This window comes from Balaenoptera ricei, chromosome 5 (assembly GCF_028023285.1).
Source record: "Balaenoptera ricei isolate mBalRic1 chromosome 5, mBalRic1.hap2, whole genome shotgun sequence".
Taxonomy (NCBI): domain Eukaryota; kingdom Metazoa; phylum Chordata; class Mammalia; order Artiodactyla; family Balaenopteridae; genus Balaenoptera; species Balaenoptera ricei.
This window is the reverse complement of record NC_082643.1, coordinates 142,735,614-142,755,986: the sequence shown is the minus strand read 5'-3', so window position 1 is coordinate 142,755,986 and position 20,373 is coordinate 142,735,614. Positions and strand designations below refer to the sequence as shown.

The 20,373-nt window shown below is 58.6% G+C and overlaps 1 protein-coding gene across 1 annotated transcript; it reads right to left on the bottom strand.

Moving 5' to 3' along the window:
* Nucleotides 1-10,577: 10,577 nt before the first annotated feature.
* NKX1-1 (NK1 homeobox 1) lies at nt 10,578-14,105 on the bottom strand. Its single transcript, XM_059924300.1, has 2 exons — nt 13,649-14,105; nt 10,578-11,419 (listed from the first exon to the last, which is right to left on the bottom strand). The coding sequence occupies exons 1-2, from the start codon at nt 14,103-14,105 to the stop codon at nt 10,578-10,580; spliced, it is 1,299 nt and encodes a 432-aa protein (XP_059780283.1).
* Between the last annotated feature and the right edge of the window lie 6,268 nt (nt 14,106-20,373).

The following is a 20,373-nucleotide window of genomic DNA, read 5'->3' as shown; positions in this document are numbered from 1 at the left end:
ACGGTGCGGTTACACGTGGATTTTTGACTACGTGGAGGGTAGGCTCCCCTAAACCCTGAGATGTTCAAGGGCCAAGTGTAATGTCATTTTAATATTAAATTTTCTAATTCGTGAACTTACTATCTTTCCATTTATTTAGGTTTTCTTTATATTTTCTCCGTGTTTTGTAGTTTTCAGTATACAAGTTTTGCATTTATTTTGTTAAATTTATTCTTAAATGTTTTATTCTGTTTGATGTCATTGTAAATGCAACTCTTCTCTGAATTTCATTTTTGGATTGTTCATTGCTAATGCATAGAAATACAACTACTTTTTTTATGTTGGTCTTATATCCTGAAACCTTGCTGAACTCACTTATTAGTTCTAATAGTTGTGTGTGTGTGTAGATTCCTTAGGATTTTCTATACACACTATCATGTCATCTGCAAGAGAAAGTTGTATTTCTTTCTTTGCAATTTGGATTCCTTTTATTTCTTTGTCTTGCCTAGGTGCTCTGGCTAGAGCCTCAGTACAGTGCCAGATAGAATTGGAGAGACCAGACATCCTCGTCTTGTCCCTGATCTGAGAGGAAAAGCTTTCAGTCTTTTACCATTGAGTGTAATGGTAGCTGGGTTTGTAGATGGCCTTGTATCAGATTGAGGAAGTTTCCTTATGTTCTTAGTTTGTTGAGTGTTTTTGTCGTGAAGGGAGTTGAATTTTTGTCAAATGCACTTTCTACATCTATTGAAATGATCGTGTGGTTTTGGTCCTTTATTCTTTTCGTATGGTGTGTTACATTAAGTGTTTTTCATATGTTGAACCACACTTGCATTCATGGGATAAATCCCACATGGTCAGTTTCAGTAGTCTGTATATTTCTAGGAATTTGTCCATTTCATCTAGGTTATTTGTTATCGTTTGTTGACATACAGTTGTTCATAGCATTACTTTATAGTCATTTTTATTTCTGTAAGGTTGATAGTAATGTCTCTTCTATCATTCCTGATTTTAGAAATCTGAGTCTTCCCTCTCATTAATTTTCTTGGTTAGTCTAGCTAAAGGGTTATCAGTTTTACTGATCTATTCAAAGTTGTTTTTCTCTATTATTTTTCATTTTTTACTGAATTTCCACTCTAATCTTTATTATTTCCGTTGGGTTGCTTTGTGTTTAGTATTTTTCATTCTTTTTCTAGTTTCTTAAGTGGAAGTTTAGCTTACTGATTTGAGATCTATCTTCTTTGTAACGTAGGTGTTTACAGGTGTAAATTTTCATCTAAGGATTGCTTTAGCTTCATCCCATACGTTTTGGTGTGTTGTGTATCCATCTTTATTTATCTCAAAAGTATTTTCTAACTTCTCTTGTGATTTCTTATTTTACCCATTGTCTTTTTTTTAATTATTAGCACCTTTAATTATTATTTATTTATTTATTATTATTTTTTGGCTGTGTTGGGTCTTCGTTTCTGTGCGAGGGCTTTCTCTAGTTGTGGCAAGCGGGGGCCACTCTTCATCGTGGTGCGAGGGCCTCTCACTATCGTGGCCTCTCTTGTTGCGGAGCACAGGCTCCAGACGCACAGGCTCAGTAGTTGTGGCTCACGGGCCCATTTGCTCTGCGGCATGTGGGATCTTCCCAGACCAGGGCCCGAACCCGTGTCCCCTGCATCAGCAGGCAGATTCTCAACCACTGCGCCACCAGGGAAGCCCCTTACCCATTGTTTATTTAGGAGTTTGTTGTTTAATTTCCACATACTTGTGAATTTCCCAAATTTCCTTCTGTTATTTGATTTCTCATGTCATTCTGTGTAGCCAAAGAACACATTTTGTGTGATTTCAGTTCTTTAAAATTTGAGACTTATGATCTATCCTGGAGAGTGTTTTATGTGCAGCTGAGAAGATGAGTATTCTGCTGTTGACGGGTGTTCTGTAGAGTCTGTTAGGTCTACCTGGTTTATAGTGTTGTTTAAGTCTTCTTTTCCTTATTGATCTTTACCCCAGCAGTTAAATCCATTATTGAAAGTGGGGTATTGAAATCTCCAACTATTATTGTTAAATTATTTATTTCTCCCTTCTCTGTCAGTTTTTGCTTTGTGTATTTTAGGGCTCTGTTAAGTGCCTATATGTTTATACTTCTTATTTCTTCCCGATGGGTTGACCCTTTATAGAGCAGCCTTCTCTGTCTCTAGTACTAAACAGTTTTTGCCTTAAGGTCTCTTTTGTATGATGTTAGCGTAGGTTTTGGTTGTTTGCATGGTATATCCTTTTCCAGCCTTTCACTTTCATTGTATCTCTGAATCTAAAGTCTTCCTTATGGACAGCATATATTTGATCATGTTTTTAAATCTGTTCTACCAAGTCTCTGCTGCTTGAGTGGAGTGTTTAATCTATTTACCTTTAATGTAATTGCTGATGAGGTAAGATTTATGTCTGCCATTTTTCTATTTTTCTACATGTCTTTTTAAATCTTTCTTCCTCTGTTACCTTTTTTTCTTGTGGCTGTTTAATTCCCTTGTAATACTTTAATTCCCTTGTGTCTCTACCACTATTTTTTAAGTAATTTTTTTCAGTGGTTGCTTTGAGGACTACGATGAACAACTTAATACAATCTAGTTTGGATAAATAACAACTTAATTTCAGTAATGTACAAAAACTGCTCCATTAGAGCTCTGTTTCCTTCCAGCTCTTTTCTGCTGTTTTTGTCATACAAATTGCATCTTAATAGATTGTAAGCCCATCAACATAGTTTTGTAATTATTGCTTTATGTAGTTGTCTTTTAAATCAGATAGGAAAAGAAAAGGTTTACAAACATAAGCACATTTATACTATCTCTTATCTGGCTCTGTAGTTCCCTTTCCCAGTGCCCTAATTTCTCTTTGAGGATTTGAATCTGGTATCTTTCACTTCAACCTGAAGCACTCCCTTCAGTGTCTCTTGTAGGGCAGGTCTGCTAGCAGTGAAGTCTCTTCATTTTTGTCTCTCTGGGAATGTCTTCATTTCTCCTTCGTTTTGAGGAATAGTTTTGCTGGATGCAGAATTCTTGGTTTAACAGTCTTTTTTTCTTGCAACACTTTGAGTGTGTCATCCCACAGCCTCCTGGGCTGCAGGGTTTCTGGAGAGAAGCTAGCTGTTAGTCTTTGGAAAGAAGCCGTGAACACGAGTTGGGTTTTTAATTGCTGCTTTCAAGATGCTCTGTTTGTCTTTATCCTCTGACTCTCTAGTTAAGGTCTCTGTGTGTGTCCTGTTTGGAATTTGTTGAGCTTCTTGGTTGTAGAGATTGTTTCTCATCAAACTTGGCTGCTATTTCTCCTAAGATTCTTTCTGCCTTGTTCCCTCTCTCCTCTCCTAGGACTCCCATCATGTATACACACTTGGTTGATGGTATCCATTGGCCTCTGAGGCCTGTTCATTTTTCTTCATTCTTTTTTCTGTGTCTCAGACTGGACCTGTTGACTTATCTTCAAGGCAGCTTAGTGATTAGCTAATGATTGGACAGAGATTTCCTTAAATGCTTTGATCCAGTGAGTCTGGTGGTTTTCCGACTAGCTGTGTGTGCGTGTGTCCGTGTGTTGGGCACACCTTCAGTGCTCTGCCAGCCAGTTGCTGACTCTGCCTTGGCTCTCAATTGATGAATGTTTTGGTCTTTGCTCCATGAGAAAGTAGCATGTTATAGTTTTAATTGACGTTTCTCTTAGGAGTGAGAGCAAGCATTTTTCATAATGTTAAAGCATTCATTGTTTATCCTTTTCTGTGAATTGTATTCCATACCCTTTGCCCATTTTTCTGTTAGCTTATTGGTTTCTTATTAAACTGTGGGAGCTCTTTATTCAGTAACAAGCTGTACGTGATGAGTCACAAATGTTTCCTCATTTTATTTTCTGACTTTGCTTATGTTGTTTTCCGCCATGTAGATTTTTTATGTAGTTGAATTTAACCAACCTTTCATGGCTTCTGAGTTTTGTATTCCTTCCCCACTCAAAGATTGTATTAAAAAATTCTTCCATCTTTTCTTCTAGTAGTTTTATAGGTTGCATTTTCATGTTTAAGTCACTGATCTACTTACCATTTATTTTGATATAAAATATGGCTCTGGAAATTCAGTTTTTTATTTTAAATACCCATCCAGGTGTCCCAACACTAGTAATGAAATCACTTGTTTTTGCAAATTTAAAATACTGCCATTATCATTTGTTAAAGTCCCTACGTACAGTGGTTCTATTTCTGAACTTTGTTCTATCTCATCAGCTCGTCTGCCTATTTATATATCATCATACTGTTTTAATTACTGTGCCTTGGTAGTACATGCCTATGTCAAAGACCTCTTATATTTCTGTTCTCTTTTGTATAACTTCAGATAAAGTTAGATATAACTAGTGTTTTTATAAAATTTAATTCATGACCGATTTGTGACTGGTGCTCTTTGCATCGTATCTTTTAATGAATCTCCATGAGTGTTTATTAAGACAAACCCACAGGTCCACGTGTTTCTGGCTGGCGGGAGCAGCAGTGGGAGCTGGGCTGGCCCTTCTGGCCAGTGGGGCCCAGTGGACCGTACCTCGGGGAGCGGGCTCCACCACGCTGAGCCCGGGCCCCCAAGAAGTGACTTGGTGCTGAGGGGGTCCTGGGTGGGTCCCACTTTCCTCAGAGGCCCCAGAGGAAGCTGCACCCCCTCCCTCGGTGCCCTCAGTGCCCCCCCCTTCCCACCTGTCTTGTCACATGCTGCTCGGGACCCCATGAGTCAGGGAGGGGCAGGGGGGCGTGGGACAGCCTGGGCAGTAGGTGGGTGTGGAGCCAGCAGGGGAAGGCTACACCCCGAGTGCCTTGAGGAGCCCACCTACATGTGGGAGAGCAGGGTGCCCCAGTGAGGACCTGGCAAGCAAGAGCGGGACTGCCTGGGGGGGGGGGGTGGGGTCCCAGGGCCTCCCAAGGCTGTGTAGCAGGGCGGCGTCAGTGCTGGCGTTTGGGCTCGGCAGGTTCTCGTCAGGAGGGCGGGAGCAGTGAGTGGGGAGTCCCTGTCAGCGCGGGTGGTGTGGGGCAGTGCGGGCAGGGCTGGTGGGAGCGGGTCCTCGTGTGGCGCTGAGGGCTCTGGCTCCAGCCTGGGACCATGGGGGCTGCCGTGGGGTGCGGGGTGGGATGGTGCTGTGCCCTGGTCCAAGGCAGACTGGCTGGGCCGGCCCAGGGAGTGGCGGAGGGACGGCAGGAGGGAGGACTGGCAGGGCTGTTACAGCGGCAGTCAGAGCTGGCTGCACGGAACGGAAAACTGAGTAACAGTGGCTTGTGAACACAAGGCTTTAAATGTGCTTCTGTCCTAAGGTGGTGCCCAGGCTGGGGAGGAGGCCGCACGGAGCCATTGGGCCTCATCCCTTCCCAGTATCAGAGTACAGGGCCTGCATCCCCAAGGCTACCTCTTGGCCCAAGGTGGCTGCTGGAGCTCCAGCCATCACTGGGTCTGCAGAAGGGGGGCAGGGGGTGTGTGCCTTGGGCTCAGCCATTTCCTGTGAGGAGCCTCCCTGGGAACCCCTCCAGCAACATACACTCTGCTCATGCCAACTGGGCCAAACCTAGTACATGGCATTGTCTAGCTGCCCAGAAAGCAGGAAAAGTTGTCTTTACTCTGGGGATGGGTGCCCAGCTGCCATCAGCCCTGTGTCCTGGCAAGAGGGAGAACAGGTCAGTGCCCAGAAGGGGCTTCTCCAAAAGGGGCCACCACACGGGTCTGGTATGGGGTGGGACATGGCACCCGGAATTGTGGCCTGCCTACAGGGGATGTGGCCATGGAAGGGACGGGACTTTCCCCCGCTACCCCGTGGACCTGTGTGCCTCAGCTCTGCACCCTCCCCTTCAGTGACAGTTCCTGCGTCCCTGAGAATGACCTGTTTGATTCTTCCCCACCCCCTCCCTGCTACTACTCCCCTGCCTGCCCCCAGGTGCCCCGAGTTGTCTGTCCAGCCTTGCCCTTCCCCGTGGAAACATCACACCCTCCAGGAAGCCGCACATGGCCAGGGAAGGTCCGTCAGCTGAGTGACACTTAAGTGGCCCAGGATGGAGACCTGGGTGCCACCCTGGGATGGGGGATGTGGTAGGTCACGCTGGCTGACCTGGAGCAAGGGGTGGGAATGGGGGAGGGGCACAGGAGGCTGAGTGATGGGCCAGCACCACTGGCCTGGGGAGGGCTGGGGGCCCTGGAGAGGGGGCCACAGGAGAGCTGCCATGTGGAGGGGGGACAGAGCAGGAGTTCAGTGGGTCCTGGGAGGGGAGTGAGGTGCGGCTGGGGGCACGTATGAGATGGGGAAGAGCTGGGCTTGGCCCTTGGGGCTCATCCTTGCCTCTGCAGGACAGGGGTGGGCGCAATGGGTCCCCCCGAGCTTTGAAAAGGAATCGGCAGCGTCTGTGGCAGGAAGAAGCAGCAGCAGACCTGGCAAGGGAGCAGGATGGGCTATGGGCGGGCAAGAGGGTGGTGTGATGGGCGGCGGGAGGGAAGCCAGCGTAGACAGCTCTTTTGGTAACTTCGGCTCTGAAAGGGGGCCACACTGCAGGCAACCGGGAAGCAATCCCGGGTCAGGTGGAGACACTAGAGCGTATTCGGACTCCAGTGCAGCCCGGCAAGGAGGGGTGGAGGTCCTGGGGCTGTGCCAGTCCTCATGGCCCTGACACCAAAGTGGGACCGTGGGGGGAGAGGGATGAGGTGCCAGCAGGGCCACCATTGAAGGGGGCGGGGAGGGCTGCGGCAGGATGGGCAGGTGGCATGAGCCTGCCGTGGGGGTGGGGCGGTGGGCACTGGGGGTCCTGAGCAGGGAAGTGAGTACAGTGGGCCAGGGGCAGGCTGCAGTCCAGGTGAGTGTCCCCTGAGGGTGTGGCCGTGACTGGGTAAGGCTGAGGGTCCCCAACATGCCCAAACGGAACAAAGCTGGTTAAAGTTAAGTGGGGCAGGCAGGCAGGGAAACGGGTGGAGCTGCTAGGGTGCTCTGCAAGGGTGGCAGGTCTGCTAGCAGCCCCCGCACCCACTCCCCTTTTTACCAGGAATGAGAGCGCATCTGCTAGAAAAACTACATTTCCCAACCTCCCTCGGCTAGGAGTGGTCATGTGACCAAGTTCTGGCCAATGAGGTGTGAGCAGCTGTTACATGGGCTTCTGGAAATCGCCTTAAAAGGAGGCAGTTGTGCCCCTCTTCTCTCTTCCTGTTTGCTGCCTAGAACGTGGATGTGATGGCTGGAGCCTCACCCTCTATATGGGTCCATGAGGATGAGGGCCCAGCCCAGCCAGGATGAGGCAGTGGAGAGCTGGACAGAGCTGGTTCTCCAAGGACCCTGGGAAGGTGTCCTAGCTGCCCAGGGCTGCCAAAGGCCAGCATTCCCTCACACAAGAAAAAATAAACAATCTCCTTTCAACTTCTGTTCATTCAGATTTTCTCTTTCATGCAACCAAAGCCTAACTCACAGCAAGGGACCACAGCCAGCCAGCTGTGGGCTGGGCACAAGGAGGGGAGGAGGGCAGGGCTCAGCAGTCCCTGGGCAGGAGACTGGGGGGCAGTGTGGGGAGGGGAGCCCCCCAGGGAGGGCTCTGGGTGCCTGTTCTTGTCCGGGCTCGTACCTGCAGGGGCTGTGTCTTGCTTGCTCCTTCCACATGATGGAAACTACTTCAATACCATTCTGGGATTGGGGGTGGATGCTGTCTGGGGCCAGGGCTAGTCCTAGGGGCTGGAGGAGGGCCTTCCCAGAGTACATGAAGATCCTGGAGCTGTGCCAGTCCTCATGGCACTGACACCAAAGTGGGACCATGGTGGGGGCAGGGATGAGGTGCCAGCAGGGCCACCACTTCCCTCTGCTTCCAGCTCAGGAACCCCAGGCTGAGAACTGGGCAGGCAGGGTCCTCTCATGGCCTATTGGGAGCAAGGGTGGCAGGGCCAGCTGGAGGGTCCCTGGGGAAGCAGCCAGAGGAGCCTGCACCCCCAAGTTCCCCAGGTACGTGGCGGATTCTGAGGACCTGATAGGAGAGTGAGCGGGAGGGCTGGGGTGGGAGCTGGGCCTGTGGGCACCTCCAGGAGGGAGCAAGGGCACCCAGGCCGGGGTCAGAGCCTGCTTCTTCCCATGTGACCATGTGCAGATACCCGTAGCTCAGATGCCACTTGGGTGTGGGGAGGCTCAGATGGGCTGACACAGGACCCAGCACATGGTAGGCATGCACCAAAGAGAGACTGGAGGGGCCCAGGGAAGTGACAGGGAGCCGTCCCGCTCCCGCAGCAGGGCCTGCACAGGTGCTCAGAGCGGCCCAGTGTATGCCTAGTGTGTGGGCCAATCACGGCTGTGGTATCAGCTCAGGGCTGAGTCTGCGAGCCTGGAGGTGGAGCCGGGCGGGCAGGGGGCGTTGATTCCCTGCCTCATGGCTTCCAACGGCCCCCTGCACCCATGTCCTGAGCCAGGGTTGATTGATGTTGAAGGGTCCAGCGGTGTGGCCGCCTTGTTTCTGGGCGACCTTGGTGAGTGAGGGCAGGATGCGGGATGGGGAGAGGGAGGAGGCCGGAGCTGTCGGGTCTCGAGTCGGAAACTCCCTCCCTCTTCCTCCCGCCCGCCCCACCGTGGACAGCGTTGCAGGACCAGGCCTCGTGGAGGGTCGGGAGCACCGGTCTTCCCTGACCTCTCCCTCTGTTCCAGCAGGTTCCGGCCCAGCAAGGTGGGCTTAGGGGAGGCAGGGGACCCCTGCAGGACAGGTCCGGCTCCTGCAAGGTCCTGATGGTTTGCCCTCCTCTGGCCTCTTCCCCCAGCTCCTGGAAGTGGAGGCTGTGGCTTCTTGCTTGGCAGCCCCTGGCATCCTGTTGGGGCTAAGTGCACAGTAATGCTGATGATTTGAGGCCAAGAGCCTTCTGGAACCTTCTGGAGCCTTCTGGGGCTCCTCTGTCAGCTGTCTACAGCCTGGAGGCCCAGGCCTCAGCAGTGAAACCAGGGCTGTCCTCACCCTTCTGCACCCCGGCCGCTTGGATTCGGGGACATTCCGGCTGCCCGCAGCTTGGGGGGAGGATTCGGATGGCGGCTAACCACCAGCAGCGAGAATACTCCGAGAATTTCAGCAGCACCAGCCCCGAGCTGCTGGCGAGGGCAGAGGCGGCGTGGTGCATGGCGGGGAACTCGGGGTGGGGGGGGGGGTCTGAGGCAGGTGAGCAGCAGCCTGCGGGAGGCCAGAGGCCCAGGCGGCGGGGGCTGCAGCAGTGGGCGGGGCGGTTCCAGCTGCCTCCGCCCTCCCCCCTGCGCGGTGGTCGGGGGCTGCTCCTCCCCCACCCTTTGCCCACTGGTGATGGAGAGGACAACGTGGGGCGCCCTCTCGTAGGTGAAGGCGGTGCGTGCGCGCCGCGGCTTCCGGGACTTGGGCCTGGACGGCGGTGGCTGTCACTCACCCGCCGCAGGGCCGTCCTGCTCCCCGCCCCTGGCCTCAGCCCCAGCCCTGCCCGCGGTGGGTGACGGGCTGAACGGCGCAGGGGAGAGTCCCTCCGAGAGCTCGCTAGTCGCACACGGAGAGGGATGTCCCCTGTGCGGGCGCAGGGCTCGGCCGCCGAGCAGCCACAGGGCGGGGCAGGCGCGCGGCTTCACCGCGCCGGCGTCCAGCGACCGTGGACACCCACCTTGAGTACCGGCGGGGCTGCGGCGGGGCCCCCCCTCACCGCGCGGCAGTGCCCGCGTCCCCGAGCCTCGGCTCTCGCCTCGAGTCAGCCACCCGGCCCAGGCGCCGCCGCCTCTCGCCTCCCCTCGCTCCCCAGGGCTCCAGGAGCCCACGTGGGGACCGCGCGCAGAGCCGGGCTGCAGGTTGTCGGAGGAGAGGTGGCCGCACCGGACTCCCGCGGGCCGGGCTCGGGGTCCGGCTCAGGCGCCGCTGGGCAGGTGCTCCATCCCGGCCAGCCCCAGCTTTCCTCCACTGGGAAGCGGCGGGAGCCCCCTCCTCCTCAGGCCGGCCCGGTGCTCAGGGAAGGCCGCACGGATGCGCAGCGGGGCGGGGGCAGAGTCGGCGCCCAGCGCGAGCGCTGCCCCCAGGCCCCACCGCGCGGGCACTGTGCCGCTGGGCGTCCCTCACCCCCAAGCGTCCCGGGCGGAAGAAGGGGAAAGGGAAGGGAAGGAGCGGGGACCCGGGGCTCCTGGACCGGAGCCTCAGCGCACACAGCACCGAGGCCGCGCGCCTGTTCCCAAGCGCGTGGGGGGACCCGGGCGACGCAGGACGGGGCGAGCTTGGCCACGGGACGCCGGGCGGCAGGGAAACTGGGGCCCAAGGCCCGCGCAGGGTCGAGCACCCAGGAGCACCTCGGTCGCGCCGAAGTCCCCACCGAAGGGCGGCGAGGAGGACGGGGCGCGGGCGACGCGGGAGCCTGAGGGACTTGGGCGCGGCCCCCTGCGGTTTATTGATTGAGTAGAGTTCGGCAAAGTGCTTCCCAGCGGGCCGAGCTCGGCCCCGACGCGCGCGGACAGTCGTTTATAAATTTAAAACTCTTCTGTAGCAATCGGCTATATACAGAGTTAGCCTTACAAAAGGGCCGACCGGCGGGCGCCCTCGGGTCCTGGGCGCGGCCTCGGGGGCGCGAGGGCCGCCCGGCCCGGCGTCCCGTACTGTCCCGAGGCCGTGCTCAGAGGTGCGGCGCGTAGAAGGCGGGCGCGCCGTAGGTCTGCGAGCCCAGCACGAAGGGCGACAGCACCGCCGGGCTCGACAGGAAGGGCAGCTGCGCGGCGCACACCAGGCCGCCGGGGCCGTGCGCCGGGTACCCGGCCGGGCCGTGCATGGCGATCGGTGCGCCCATGGGCGGCGACGGGCTGAGCGGACTGAGGCCACCGGGCAGCCCCGCGCCCGGCCCCGGTCCCCCTCCGCCGCCGGTCGGCGCGCTGGTATCGGCGCCCGGGTTCTGCTTCTTCCACTTGGTGCGGCGGTTCTGGAACCAGATCTTCACCTGCGTCTCGGTGAGGCTCAGCGACAGCGCCAGGTTGAGGCGCTCGCACACCGACAGGTAGCGCGTCGCCTTGAACTTGTTCTCCAGCGCCACGAGCTGCTCGTAGGTGAAGGCGGTGCGCGCGCGCCGCGGCTTCCCGGACTTGGAGTCGGAGCCCGTGCGCTTCCGCTTGGGCTTCGTCGCCGTCGCCGCGCCCTGCGGGGTCGTCCCCGCGCCCCCGGGCGCCGCCGAGGCTCCCGGCGGGCCCGGGGTTCCGGGCGAGTTCCCACGGGGGCCGAGGACAGTGGCCTCATCGACAGCGCCTGGGGGCGCCTCGGCCTCGCCCTGGCAGCCCGACCCGCGGGCCCCGAGGCCACTGCCGCCTCCCCGCACCTCCGCGCCGCACGCCGCTCCCGCCTCCGGCGCCTCGTCCTCGTCCTCGTCGTCGGGCGCCTCGTCCCCGCTGTCTGCGCTCGGGCTGCGGCCACCGCCGCTGCTGTAGCCGTTGGCCTCGGCCTCGTCCGCCTTGCAGGGGTCGCCGGCGTCTGCGGGCGGGGAGGGAGGACAGCACAGTTAGGACCCGGCGCCCTCCCTTCCGCTCACTCGCCCCTCCGGCGCCCTGCTCCCCTTAACGAATCCCTTTTCCTGTTTCCGTTGCTTCTCTTCTTGCCTCCCTTTCCCCTTAGCGCATTCGTTTCCCTGCCCTCTTCCCTCCTTTCCTTCTCACCCTCCCGCGCTTTCTCTCTCCGTCCCCTGTGCATTCCTTCTCTCCAGAGGCCCCCCTTCCCGCCATCTCCCGAGCCCCGTGCCTTTGCCCCAGCAGGGCAGGACGGGGCCGCAAGGCTTATGGCAGAGGGAAAGATCCCATCGATCCATGGGGCAGATACAAACTTAATTAAACTCATTTTGCGTAATGTACAAACTAGTTAACGGCCATTTAATTTATTTCAGCGTACATTACCCTCCAATGACCACAAGGCTCCAACAGAGCCAGCCAATTACTGGGCATTTAAGAGCGGGCCGGCCAGAGTCCTGGGGTGAGGTTGGAGCCCGCTATGGGGAGGCGATTTCCGGGGACCAAAAAAGTTGCCCTGGATCCATCCCTACCTCAAGACTTGGGGCCCTAGACCTTGGCCACCCTTGGCCCCTCGGCTGAGACTGCAGCAGGTCCAGGCTGGTTCCGACCAGGAGGGCCTGGCCTGGGCAGTAGGGGTCTAGAGCAGTGCTGAGACCAGCCGGGTTGGGAGTCCCCACTAGGTCAAGTCTGAGCAGCAGCTCCGGATCCTCCAAGCAGAGGCCCGCGCGGTGGCTGCAATCTGAATCTCAGAAATTTGGAGGAAAGCATCTGTCCTGGTCAGGGCCTGGCAGGGGTGGCGGGGAGGTGAGAGGAGGGGTGTTTCTATGCAGCCCCTGCTCCCACAGGTGGTCATACAACCAGGAGAGAAGCCAGGGCAGGCGCCCAACACCATGTCGCCCAGTCGGCACCAGGCCCCGGTCAGGTTGGCGCGGAGGACTGGAGAATAAAGGACAAATTCAGTCCTGGAAGATTCCTCCAGGGTGACCACAGGGGCTGCTCGGAGGCCGGCAGGGCAGATATCCTGGCCCCCACCCATACCCCTTAGCAGGAGGAGAGACGGTCCCCCAGGTGACCCTGACAGTACTTTGCCATCCAGCTTCTGCCCTGTCCAGGGGTGGGCTGAGGAAGGAGGAACCCTGACCCAGCTCCCTCCCTAAACTACCAAGAAACTGGGCATTCCGACTGGGATGTCTTCCCCATTTGATGGATGCTCTGAGCGGAAACTCCCAGAACCCTCGCCAGGCCGAAAGCCTGAGGGGCTCCCCTCCAGCCTTCCCGCGATTGTTCCCCCTTCATCTCCGCCCAACCGCGAGGAAGCCCAGTGCAGGTGCCGGGAAGCCCCTCGCCTGAAGAGGCCCACCCGAGCCCTGCCGGCCCTGCGTGCCTCTCCCGGCGGGGCAGAGGGCCCGGGAAGTTGGAGGGAGGAAGGGCCGGCGGAGGGGGCACCAAAAGCAATCAGGAGCCGGTCGAATGCAATTCTCGATCAATAGCGGCCCCTAATAAGTGTAATAGGTTTTAATCGAGTAATTATCCGAATTTTGACCCTATAATTTAGATGTTCGGGGGGAGTTTGCAAGGTGCTTGAAAGAGATATGCATGCAGCCGTAATGGGATATCGACCAGGTCGGGGTTGCGGGCCGCCCCATTACCAGCCGCTTTCCGCCGCTAAGCACATTTCCCCTTAACTGTAATCGAAGGAATTTAATTGTTTTTCCAGAGATAACCAGCGTTTTGTCACAATTAGTCTGATTTGTCCAAAAAAAAAAAAAAAAAGAGAGAGAGAGAAAGGGGGGGGGGGGAAGGAAGTGAAAGAATAGAGAGAGGTAGGTCTCCGGAGGATGCGGTGGGAGTGGGGAGGTCACGGGCTAGCCGCCGCGCACGACTCCCCTTCCTCTGCCACCTACTGCCCTCCAATGCCGGGGGTGCGCGGTGGCCAAACCTGGGCCGGCCATGCAGCCCGTAGCCCTGGGCCCGGTCCGGGGGAGGCATCCCGGGAGGCACCGGGCGGTGCGGGCCCTGGAGTCCGGGTCGGACGCAGGCGGCGGGCGGGCTGGTGCGGGCCCCGCGCGCTGCGAACTTTCCACCGAGCCTTGGCGCCGGGCCGGCCAGGTTCGCCGAGGGGTCCCGGGAGCGCAAACGCGTAGACGCGGCCCGTCTCTCTACCCCCGCGACCCGGTGCCGGCCGTGCCCTACTCACGCGGCGGCTCAGCTCCGGTACCGGCTCCAGCTCCTCCGGCGGCGGCGAGGGCACGGCGCTCCAGCTCCTCGGAGCGCGGCGGGCGTCCCGGGTCGGCGGGGGCCGGGGCGCACGGGGCGCACGCCGCGGGCGCCACGGGGCCCAGCAGCACACAGCGGCGTCTTCTGCTGTTGAACTTGTTGGGGTCCAGGATGTCCAGCACCGAGAAGGAGGTGGGGCGCGGCGGGGGGCCGGGCCGGGCCGCCCCAGCCCCCTCGGGCGCCGCGGGCACCGTGTCGCTGGCGGCGAGCGGCGGGGCTCCGGCCCGCGGGAAGGCAGGCAGCTCAGCGCGCCCGTCCATGGCGTCCCGGGCGGCGGCGGCGGCGGGCGCGGGCGGTGCGGGCCCCGGACCGGGCCCGGGCGGCGGCGGAGGCAGGGCGGGGCCGTCCCCGGTAGCCGCCGGGCCGCTCGCGCTCATGCTGGCCTCCCGCCGCTCCGGCCGCTCGGGCCCCTCCGGCTACTGGGCTCCCATCCCCGGCGGCCCGGGCGCCGCCGCACGGTCTCGCGCCGGCGGCCGCGGCCGCGGCTCGGCTCGCTCCCCGTGCCGCCCCGCGCTCGGCCGGGGCTGCCTGGCGCCGCCTCCGCCGCCGCCTCAGGCGCCCGCCGCGCCCGGCCCGCTCATTTATGGCGGCCCCGCCGGCGGCGCCCACGCGCCCACTCGCCGCACACACGTGCGCCCGCAGGCGGCCGCGGGCTCCGCCGCCCTCGTTAGCGCGCGCGCCTAATTGGCTGCGAACGGTCCCGGGCGGAGGAGGCGGGTCCCGCGCGGGACACACGGACTGCGCCCCGGGCCCGCCCGACAGACCCACAGCCCGGATCCGGAGTGCGGTCCGCGAGCGGCTGTCGCGGTTCGCGTCGTGCCGCTGCGCCTCCGCTCGTCCGGAAACGGCGCGCCGGCCTCCTGGGGGGAGGGGGAGGGGACAGCCCCGGCTCTTAAAGAATTGCGGGATTCGTCTGCGGAGGGGCCGCGGAGGCCCCCGGGCGCGCCTTAAGAGTTGGCTGGGGCATCCCGGCGGCCGGCCGGCCTCTCCCCCGGCTCACGGCGCTCGGGGCCCTGGCGCCCTGGCGGCTCCCGAGGCTCCGGCGCCCCTCGGCGGCTGGGCGAGGAGTGGGGTCCTCGCGGGCCGACTCCCGGGGTCTTCGCCGCGTCGTCAGCCCCCTCCCAGGCGTTCCGTGGACCTCGGTCCCGCCTCTCTCCGTCGCTCCGCTCGAGGTCTCCTCTCGTGTCTCGGGGCCTCCCTCGCTCAGGGTCTCCGGCCCTCTGTCTCCTCCCGCCCCCGCCCCCTTCGCGTCGTCAAATTAGGGCCTGGCCTCGAGTCCCCGCCGGGGGCGGGGCCGGCGGCCCCCAGGGTCGCTCATTAGACGTGGAATCGAAAATGGGGACGGCTGGAGGGGGGGCCCTCCCGCCCCCGCCCCCGCCCCCGCCCCCGCCCCCCCAAAATGGGGACCGAAAAAATCGTACAGACGGCAGGAGGCCTACACAAAAATCGATAGCCTCAAGGAAGGAGAAACATCGCAGCAAACTCCCCCTTCCCACGCCCGGAGAAATAAGTCCTTCGGTCCGGGTCTTTATGTGTGCACATTTGTCTACAGCGGCGAGGTTTGCACCCCAGGGCCCTGCGGCCCTCGGGGTGGAGGGACCGGCTGGCGTCCGAGGGCGGAACCGCCGCTGCTCCCTCTTCCCTGCGCCCGCCAACGGGCACACCGGCCGACCGCGGGACCCAGGCGGGAGCCGGCGGTAGGAGCGCGCCTGCGAGTGTCTTCAGGGTGTGCGGCTGTGTGTGCGCGCGGGCGTGTGCACGAGCGGTGTGCGCCGCCTCACACTGCGGTCCCCGGAGCCTGCTCTGCGCACAAGGACGGGTCCTTTGCAATTACCGCGGGCAATGATCCTTTGGAAGCAGAAATTAAAAGTTGGGAGAAATAATGGGGGACCGATTGGCTGTAATTTGGGCCAAGCTCGGACATGCTGAGCCTCGAGGAGGCGGGAGGCGGGGGCGGCGGGGGGGGGGGGGCAGGCAAGGCCTCCCCTCCCCCAGCCGGTCCCCTCCCCCGCGTGCTGGTCGGTCCCAAGATTCTAATCAGACCCACAACACTGTGTCCTTCCTTGCCAGGACTTGATTATTCTTTATCTTTAAATTATAAATCACCTCTGGGGGAAGGAGGGTGGATAATCTCTCATCACAGAGAGGTAATTATCTCCTTCCCACCCCCACCTTCCTGGAGGGACTCTTAGGCTCTCTCCACCCCTCCCCCAGCAAAGTTTGAATATAGATGTGCACACGCATTCACACGCACTCACACACACACACACAGTCATTCTCCAGCGCGCGCCACACACGAGCGCAAATCCACTCATGAGCACCCGGGCACACCGTGTGTAGCTTGTGGCTCACAAATGCACCCACCAGCTCCGGGCTGGGCTTGGAGGAGGGGCACACAAGGTCCCCTGTCCCCTGAGCTGCTGCCTGATCCCCCGTGAGGCACAGCTACTGGGCACCCTAAGGGGCCAAGTCCCAAGGGCTGGGCCCTGACCTGGCTCTGGGTGGCCGAGTCTGTGTGACACAGTGTCACAAGCCCCTCAAAGGCATGCTCTCACTCCATGCCTGTCCCTCCGCAGGTCACCAGGCGAGGCACAAACGCAGCAGTCCAAACCGCCACACCTTGCTGGGTGGGCAGGGGGCGGGCAGGGGTCTGCTCTCACCCCCCTTATGCGCACACGTGAGGAAGAGAAACGTGAGCTCTCTTGGTACAACTTTCATTCAACATGAACACAAGCACATGTAAAATGGCGTTTTATATAATGTGGATGTAGTATAATGTATGGGGATTACCACTAAAGCATAGTAAGTAGAATACAATATGTTAAGTACGATATGTAATAAGCATAGTGGAATACTACACTGTAATACACAGCCACACTGCGCTCCTCGCCAAAGCACATGCCCACACTCAGCACAGCAAAGTGCTCTCCCTGCCGAGAGGTGTGGGCTGATCCAGGGCTGAGCGCTACTTGGATGAAAGCACTGTGCCTGTCCTGGAGTTTGGAGGTCCTTCCCTCCCCTTTCTTCCCTGCCCCTAAACATTCTGCTGGGAGCTTCGGCAGGCAGGGAATGAATTGCAAAGTCTGCAGTCTGCAGTCTGGAGCAGGGGCAGGGCAGTGGGGTGTGAGGGGGACCTCCAGAGCCACACAGCAGACCTCGGGTCGCTTTCCCATGGGAAGCGGGGGTGCCGTGTATGGACGGGGATCAGGAAGATCGTGGCATCCTCTACTGCCCCACCCCTCTCCCATCTCTAAGGAACAACCTGCCGTGGAGATGCACAGCACCCCTCTTCCTCTCCCAGATACCTGGAGACAACCTCCCATCTCCCCAACTTCAACCTAGAGCATCTGGGTCTATAAAGACGTCCTTTTGCTCCTAATCACAATTGATTGTCAATTAGACCGTCATTTGTGCAATCTCTGCCCATCTGCCATATCAGGTTATCTCCAAGCCACCAGCTTCACTTGTGGGGCCCCAGGTGGGCAATGACAGGTGAAATCAGTGCTTAAGTTGGGGATGCCTCCACCCACCCAGCGGGCAGGAAACCCCCCTTCGCTGCTAAGCCCACACACCCTGCACATCGGTCAGGGCCAGATGGGGTCACTGGTGGGCTGGCGGGGGGAGGGTGTCAAGGCAGGAACCGACATGGACAAGGGTAGAAATCTGGGGAGAGACTGGTGATAAAAGGCCTTCAAAGTGGACCCGGGAACATGAGTGAGTGGGGGCTGAGATTATGCAGAAGAGGGGAGGGAGGGGAGGTGTTGGAAGGGGAGGGGAGGAGGAGAGCGGAGCACGCAATCTCTTCAACCCATCGCCAGTATCCTCTCCTCAGCAACGAGTTTTGGGAGGTTTTGGAGCAGGAGCAGGAGGGAGATCCCACCATCTCTGCCATTAACTCACCATGTGTTTGTGAGCCCCCTCCTCAATTTTTCATCTGTGAATTATGGGGGTTGGATTCCATATGACCTCTAAGGTCCCCGTATCCTCCGCTCGAAGGTCGAAGGGTGACGAGATTACAGCCTTCACTGTACATGGTGGTGGGGTGAGGGGCTTCCCTTCTCGTCTTGCTCCTGGAAGGGCAGCGGTGCTAGGTGTCCCCAGGGCGCGTAGATAAGTAACCCCCAATTTGAATGATGTTTGATTCATGCAAAGCTCACCCCACTCCAGACCGCCCAGGGTCCTCTCAACATCGCTGTGAAATATGCAGGGCAGGGGTCACCATCCCCTCTACAAATGAATGCTTCGGCTCCCCCAGCCCGCCTGGGTCCCGCGGCCGACGCTGTGCTCTCTGAACGGGCTACTGTCCTGTGCACGTGTGGGAGGGGGCAGAAGGTGGAGGCAGAGCCTGGAGACAGAAGCCCCCATGCTCCCTCCTCTTGCCTCTCCACCCCCAAACGACCCACACAACCGCTTTCTCACCTGGAGTTTGGCAAGTGAAAGGGGAACTTTCTGCTTATTTGTTTCCTCATCTTCTCTAACCTATACCTCTCCTGGGGTCTCCTGACTACTCGAGAAAGGGTACCCCACACTCAGAACACCAGAGAAGGGAGAGAATACGGGCTGCTGCGCTGCAGCTCTGGGGACAAGAGGGCCCCAGCCCCGCGCAGCCCGGGCGTCGGGTCGTCTTCAGAACCATGGGCAGCGCGCGCGGAGCCCACGTTCAACACCGCGGACAGCGCCCCAGGCCCCAGGCGCCTTCGCCTCCCGGCACCGTCAACGCGCTGTCAGCAGCCCATTCACCAAGACCAAACCACGACCTACCAAAGGGCAGGGGTTTTCACTGCCTGGGTTTGAATCCGCCTGCTTGTAAGCTGCATGAGTTCAGAGATAAAGAGCATGTAGCGCTGGGCCTGGTTGGAGGCAAGGAATCAGTCAGATACAAAGGTGAGGTTTAAACCCTTCAAACAGGGCTTCCCTGGTGGCGCAGTGGTTAAGAATCTGCCTGCCAGTGCAGGGGACACGGGTTTGAGCCCTGGCCCGGGAGGATGTCGCGGAGCAACTAAGCCCGGGAAGATGTCGCGGAGCAACTAAGCCCGTGCGCCACAACTGCTGAGCCTGCGCTCTAGAGCCCGTGCGCCACAACTACTGAACCCGAGTGCCACAGCTGCTGAGGCCCGCGTGCCTAGAGCCCGTGCTCTGCAATAAGAGAAGCCGCCACAGTGAGAAGCCCGCGCACCACAACGAAGAGTAGCCCCCGCTTGCCCAAGCCTGCGTGCAGCAATGAAGACCCAACGCAGCCAAAAATACAATAAATTTTTAAAAAAAATCTATAAACCCTTTAAAACAAACAAAAATCAACAACTGGGAGTGATGTCAGGCTGTGGGGGACCAAGGGTGCTGTGTGTGGAGGGCAGGGGCACCTGGCTTCGGCGCCCGGGCTGTACAGGCAGCGGCCAGCTCCCTCTCCCGGCCTCAGAGGGCACCCTGGCTCCAAAAGGCGTTCTGACCAGAGGGCAGGCCAGGGGTGGGAGCCACCACCTTGCAGACGAGCGAACGGAGGCCGGAGAGGATGGATGATGTGCTCACGATCACCCAGCCGGCACGTGGAGGAGCTCTGATGCGAATGGCGGGCCCTTCTGGTGCCAGCATCTTTAATGTGCACAAACAGGTGCCACAGGGAAGGCAGTTCAGGTGGGGTGCCCGGTGAGGGGGGGGAGGTCCCTGCCTCTGCAGGCCTTGTCCCTCCTTGTCCCCCTTGTGGCCCCTTTGCATGTCACTGTCCGTCTCTGAGGGGCAGCAGGGGTGTCCAGGTTTGACCCTGCCCAACGTGGCCACCTTCCCTCCTGTCCCTCAGGGTCCTGCCAGCACCCAGAGCTCCAAGCTTAGGCATTTTCACCGTCAGTGGTCACTAGAGTTATTTGGGGTTTCTATGCATTTTTTTTCCCCAGGGTAATGCCCCTCTGTCACCCCTCTGTCTGGAGGTGAATGGTGAGGAGACCCTCCCGAGTGGAGGGTCTGGGGTGCCTTTGGCCCTGGGTATCAGGATCTTCTGCTGGTGACCGCCTCTCCTGCCCCTGCCACAGCCCAGCCCTCCAGTGTATCCCCATCATTCTAAAACACAAATGCAGTCTCACTCCTCCTCTTCCAGAAACTCCTTAAGGCTGCCATGGCCCAGGGCCGACTCTGGGCTCTGCAGCCTGGCATCAAGGCCTTCCTGACTGGGTCCTGTGGGATGTGCTGCCTAGCTCCTAAGTCTGCATCCTGCGTCCAGGGCTCCTGATGAGCCTGGAGGGTCTGGCTGCCGAGTGCCTCTGTTGGCGGTGCCCTTGGCCGTTGTCTACACAGATCCTTCCTACTCACCTTAGCGGCAGCTCCACGTGGAGGGAGGCGCCGTCTTAGGTGCCCATCCAAACCCCGAGCTTCACTCCGTCATGTCTTAACATGTCGTGGGACCTTTATGTGTTCACTTCTGGCTCTGGCTCCAGACTGTGGGCTCTTGGACATTATGTGTGTGTCTCACTCAACTCCGTGTCCCCCATCAAAGCAGATGCAGGATGCAAAATGCAAAAGCATGTTTACACTGATGAGGAAGATTGGAAGGAGCAGTGTGGGGGGCGGAGCATGCGGCCCGAAGCTCGCACTCCCACCCCCGTAGCGCTCTGCCCCCCTGGTCTGTCTGTCCTGCCCTAGCCACCTTGGCTCTGT

What these genes read in the sequence shown, in the direction of transcription:
- NKX1-1 (XM_059924300.1), bottom strand. Translation starts at nt 14,105, where the DNA reads ATGAGCGCGAGCGGCCCGGCGGCTACCGGGGACGGCCCCGCCCTGCCT. An exon ending in TACCGGAGCTGAGCCGCCGC is followed by an intron (nt 11,420 to 13,648) that starts GTGAGTAGGGCA and finishes CCCCGCCCGCAG; the next exon opens with ACGCCGGCGACCCCTGCAAG.